The 5,959-nt window shown below is 39.2% G+C and overlaps 1 protein-coding gene across 1 annotated transcript; it reads right to left on the bottom strand.

Annotated features, from left to right (window-relative positions):
- Positions 1-2,395: 2,395 nt before the first annotated feature.
- On the bottom strand, positions 2,396-3,887 carry LOC18604841 (uncharacterized). Its single transcript, XM_018117182.2, has 2 exons — positions 3,085-3,887; positions 2,396-2,789 (listed from the first exon to the last, which is right to left on the bottom strand). The coding sequence occupies exons 1-2, from the start codon at positions 3,837-3,839 to the stop codon at positions 2,549-2,551; spliced, it is 996 nt and encodes a 331-aa protein (XP_017972671.2). The 5' UTR covers positions 3,840-3,887; the 3' UTR covers positions 2,396-2,548.
- Between the last annotated feature and the right edge of the window lie 2,072 nt (positions 3,888-5,959).

Below are 5,959 nucleotides of genomic sequence, written 5' to 3'. Positions count from 1 at the left end.
TGCCGGTGAACAGGCACGTGCCCATTTCTCAAGGCCTATTCTCATAAGGTTAGCGTGGGCTCTCGCGTGAATCTGCTTGAGCTGGTTCATATGTCTGTCGAAATCGAAAACCTTATAGCAATCTCAAGCAAGGGTGAAAATCATGGAAACGTCATCGCGCTTGAACTTGTTTTAAAGTTTTTCTTCAAGTGGTACCCGCATAAACCATGGTGTGCTTCTAGGTATGCATTTTGGATTGCTTTCTTAACGTCGAGATGCTAATCAGAAATGAACATAGTGTTTTCAGGACAACCAACCGCATCACGCAACTTGCTAAAAAACCACATCCACAAGTCTTCGTCCTCAACATGGCCGATGCCAAACGTAACTGGATATACGCACTCGTTCGCATCTTTGCATACAGCGACAAACAAAACACCCTTGAATCTACCTTTCAAATGTGTCGCATCAATTGCAACTGTAGGATGCATTACATCCCTAAACCCCCAAATACAAGCCCCGTATGCCCAGAAACAATATTTGAATATTTCTGCCTCATCAGTAGCCATTGCAGTGACTGTGTCGGGATTTTTTTGTTCTAACATATAAAAATACGAGGGTAGTAGTTAAAATGACTCCTCTGAGGGATCGAAATTAAGCTTATCCACATACTCCTTCGCTTGTCAAGCCTTACCATACAGGCATTCCAATCCCCACTGAACCCTCATCTCACTAATTATGTCCTTAGGTCTCAATGCTACTCTATTAGCCTAAAGCTTGTCTGTCTACCAAGCTACACAAACTCTTGTGCATACGTCAATTGCCATTGTTGTGGGTTACGGACCAAATGCTGTGGTATATGTGAAGCATTATATATCTCATTTTGATTGAGCTGATTACCATGTTGTTCAGCTTCTTCATGTGATATAACATTTGTTTGGCGTCCCTTAATGCTAACATACACTGTCAGAACATTCCTCTGTTTTAGCAAAATTAATGCAACATCCTCATCGTCCTTGATAATTGACCGTGATAACTCTTCGGGTGTATTGATCAATGCATATAACTCAATCTCCTCAAATTTTGAGTTTACCCCAACAACATTTTCAACCAATTCAATCAATCCCACAAACGACAAATCACTCATAACCCCCCGCATTTGTGACTCATTCCCCTTGTAAATGACATCCACCCACTGACCACCGTGTCTTATCACAAGTTGCACAATTGGAACCCCACTGAAATTTTGAAAACAACAATAATTTGTCAATCATTTAACACATTACATGACATACCGTGTTCTAGAATTTGTCAGTTATAACATAAAATGTTGTAACACGTCAGGCATATAACGTAAAATGCTGTAACACGTCAGGTATATAACGTAAAATATAAGGTAAAATGTTGTAACATGCCATGCATAAAACGTAAAATGTTGTAACATGCCAACACTGACACGTCAATCACTATAATTACTGTGTCCTTACACGAACTGGCCTAAAATACCCATGACGTGTGACACGTCAATCAGTGTAATTACTGACTCGTTGCATGAACTACCCTAAAATAACCAATGTCGTGACATGTTAAAATAACACTAACACATGTTATAGATGCATGGTGTGTAACAACTCTGGGCAATGTTTATAATCCATGTTCTAATTTACACCAAATATTTTAGAAATTTAAGTGTTGCAGCAATAAACCCAATAGCATACATTGATGTCATCTCTGCTATAGGGTTTGTTAATATATGACAATATGGTTAGATGCCGAGAGATAGACCACAGCCCGATGACGATGGTGCTTAACAAAGAGTTGACAGAGCTCATACAGTTCAGAGAGCTGAGAGAGCTGATGACGATGGTGCTTAACAAAGAGTTGATAGAGTTGAGATAGTTCAGAGAGCTGAGAGAGAAAGATGAGCGAGCTCAAACAATTGAGCATTTATTTATTTATTTCTATTTTCTCTCTGGTAGGATGGAGATATCGAGACCCTAATTTGAAACGATGTTTTTAAGGGCATTTTAGTCTATTCATACTTTTTTTTGGCTAGAAACAAATAACTTTAAATGAGTGGTTATTTCTGAAATCACTTTATCAAGAGGTCCATTTCTCACAATTTTCTTTGAATATATTATATTAATGTAACGTATCATAGAAATAATAAATAATATTTTAATTAATAATAATTAATTAATTTTTAATAATAAGAGTTTATTTTGAGTAAACTGGCTTCCCCGTCTCAGAAAAGTGTTGTGATACTACCGTATGAAAAAATTTTGGCAGGAGATATTGGCTTCCATTAACACTTGTTCTTTTGTAATTTGGCCTACCAATGCTGAAAAGATTGAAAACGCCTCACAAAACCAACTCCAATAAAGACAAAAAATGTATCTCGATAATTTTAGGAAAACGGAGAACGTAAGTTGTGGACTAAACTAACCAACATGAGAAGAGAAACTGCAATGCTACACAAAAGAAAGCGAAAAGTAAGCCCAAACTTATAACAGGACCCCTGGTGCTTTAACCCCAAATTATGTCTGTTGAATCATCCCAGTGTCTCTGATCAAGAACAGGATGGGCAACAAGAGAAGCAAGAGAACCATCTTCTTGGACCTGCACTTCGGGTTTCTTTAGGTGTCTCTGGCTTAGGGGTCTGCGGCTTTGGGGTTTCCGGAGGGGTCTGCGGCTTTGGGGTTTCCGGAGGGGTCTGTGGAGTTGTTTTAGGGGTGGAGGGCCGTGACAGTTGCTTTTTATTCTTTGTATTTGGTCTGAATGAACCACTTTTACCTCCGTCACCTGTCAATCTTCGTTATAAGAAAAAAGAAAAGAAAACCAGTCTGTTAACTAACAACCACGACACTAAGCATTCAAAATGTTCAAATAAATTAACCACAATAAATTAGTGAGGATGTAAGGGATCTACAAGATTGTCTAATAGGCTACGTTTCAGAAAATGCTAGAGAAACAAGTAGTCAAGGATTGGGCTTAGCATTACCAAAAGAATTCACTTGGATTAAATACTAGTAGGTAAATGAGATGCAGATTGATTGCTTTCAGTTTACCTTATTTAGTTTGAGAAGTGGGATAAATGAAGCTTACATAGGGAAGGCAAAGGATTTGACACTTGTATCTGAATGCTGAGACATGCTACGGGAACGAAGTGATTCCTTGGCATTGTTTTCGTCGCGCTGAGATTCTTTCTCCCTCAGAACCTCCCTCATTGTTTCAGCTGCTGCTGCTTCAGTCACACCATACCCATCATCCAAGGTACCGCTTTTCTTGGCAATTTCTGTTGATTTTCTGGGTGGTGTCTGGTTACTGGGGACGTCAAGCAATGGACCAGAAATGGTGGGATCATTGATGCAGCAAAGCTCACCAGATTTAGACATCCAACTTAATTGGTCCCTAGTGAAACTCATGTTCCCCATGTGAATGCTAAATAATGATTCGTTGGAAGCAACACTCCATTCCATTGGGCCTGAAGATTTAGTCCTAGCAAAGACATAAGATGGAATCCTCTTCGAAGCTTCGGAAGGGGAGCCTCCAGCAGGTCGCTCCGTGGGCAGTGGTGGAGGAATTAGAGCGGCTGAACCATCACTGGATTGTCCGCTGTCGGGCATAGAGCTAACTGGAATATCTTCTTCAGCTTGTTCATCCCCAAGGGGGGTGTGAACACCTGCATTCGATGTACTGGTTCCAGTTGAACCCAACCGGATGGCTTCACCAGATGAAGATGAGGAAGATGAATGAGAGGGGCGTCTTGACTTTTTGGCTGGAGTAACATGACTATTTTCACTAGGACTAGCTACTTGGTGCGTCTTTAAATCACTCCCAGTATCATGTCCCGATTCCATGACTGAAATGCCTGATATGTGTACTCTGTAGTCCTATACCATCTCAAGACCCTGGAGTTCATGCTGCATTAAGTAAGAAACAAAATGAGACTTCCATTTCTATCCACTTACATGTACAAAGATAAATGTTTTAATGGGGCAGAAGTACAAAAATATTCTGGGCAGGAAGAAACTTGCAAGTTTTCTGGATAATTTCGAACACGACACCTTAAGCTACCTACAAATGAAACCTGGCTTGCCTCTTTCAAACATTGCTTTCCTTTAAATCAGAAACAAGTGAATGTGCTTGGTAATTAATCTCTCAACAAATTCACTGTTTAACCATTAATCCAAACTCATAAATAATCATTGAAGAATTCATAGTCCTTTACAAAAGTTTCTTCCTTGCAGATAGAGTTTTGGGGTATGGTAATGGAAATGCGCATGCCATGATTCTTTGCACATATATTCAAAATCACATTAAGAGACAAGCAAGATCAAAAATCAAATATACATACAAAAAAAAAAAAAAAGATAAATGGAAAGGAATGACAAAATGAGATCAAACAAACCCAATAAACCAAATAGGAACTTACTTAAAAACCAACAACCTTCAAATCCCAATGAAAACTTTTGATCCATCCACCAAAGCTGTACCCTACCCTCTTTGATTTCGTATCCACCAACAGAGAAACCAAAAAACAAGAAACAACACACCTGGAAAAACCGACGGAGAGTTGCAGACAGGCAGAGATGGGAGAGAATGTTGGATGCTAGCGGATAGGGATTGAGAGGGAATTTTGAAGGGCCTGGCATAGCTATAGGCACTTGTTTCTCTCTTTTATCTATAGTAATAACCAACTTTGTTAACCACCTTGAAGCGCCATGACTCAACTAACATACTCTAATATATCAAAATTAATGGGATGATTTGATTGATTAATGGTGTACATGGCTTCAGCCCCAATTTACAATGTAACACAAGTGTTAGCTAAAATTCACAATTAGTAACTGTACAGGCCCATCCCCTCCTAACCCAATCTGCACCCATATTAACCAATGACAATGCTGTCTCTAATGAAGATAACAATTGCAATTTCCTTTATCCTTAATCCTCTCTTTCTTTATCCTTTCCCATATCTCCTTAATTCTCTCCTTTATCTTCTCAAATTGATATGTACATATCTTCTCAAATTCTTTTAGCTGATAGGTTAGCCAAACCCTTTAAAAATGCTCAGCCAACTCTTGTATCTCAATTCAACTCTTGTATAAATACATGTATTAATAAATAAATGCAGATATAGTGAAGAGTTAATTTACTCTTTATGGTATCAAAGCAGGGTACATAAATTTTTTTTAAGTCATGGCAGAGAATGAAGCAAATCAAGTTAATGTGGCCTTGGTATCATCTGCAAACGCATCACACAACATTGCAATTAATACTAAGTCCCCATACTTTTTGCATTCATCAGATCATCCTGGCTTAACTTTTGTCACACACCCTCTTAACGAGAATGGTGAAAATTATTTTACTTGGAGGCGCAGCTTTCTGAATGCATTACGATCAAAGAACAAAGCAGGATTCGTAGATGGGACCATAGTCAAACCGGATGTCAATTCCTAAGATTACTACTCATGGGTCCAATGCAATGCTATTGTGCTTTCTTGGTTAACAAATGCGCTTGCAAAGGAGATCCAAAGCAACGCGGCTCATGCGGACACAGCTCATGAGGTTTGGGCAGATCTGCAGGAAAGATTCATATAAGGAATAGCTCCATGTATATACGAGTTGAGGCGTGCGATTGCACTATTGCAACAAGAAAAGTCATCAATTTCATCTTATTACGGTAAGCTCAAAACTGTTTGGGGTGAATTACAAGCTTTTAATCCTATTTCTGTATGTACATGTGGTTGCACGTGTGGAGCAGCAAAGAAAATGGAAGATATGCGAGAATAAGAGAAAGTATTTGATTTTCTCATGGGATTAGATGACACCTTCAGCACCGTGAGGGCTCAGATACTTAGTGTTGACCCATTGCCTAGTTTGGGGAAAGCATACTCCATAGCAGCGCAGGAGGAAAAACAAAGACAAGTAGCTGCAAATCAAGTCCCAACTGTTGAAGGTGCTGCATTTCTGGCAG

Source organism: Theobroma cacao, chromosome 3 (assembly GCF_053813885.1).
Source record: "Theobroma cacao isolate CCN51 chromosome 3, ASM5381388v1, whole genome shotgun sequence".
NCBI classification, from domain to species: Eukaryota; Viridiplantae; Streptophyta; class Magnoliopsida; order Malvales; family Malvaceae; genus Theobroma; species Theobroma cacao.
This window is presented reverse-complemented; position numbering and strand designations above follow the sequence as displayed.

Coding starts and splice junctions, on each gene's coding strand:
- LOC18604841 (XM_018117182.2), bottom strand. CDS start 3,839: ATGGAATCGGGACATGATACTGGGAGTGATTTAAAGACGCACCAAGTA. Junction 2,790..3,084: donor AAATCCTTTGCCTTCCCTAT/GTAAGCTTCATT, acceptor CTTATAACGAAG/ATTGACAGGTGACGGAGGTA.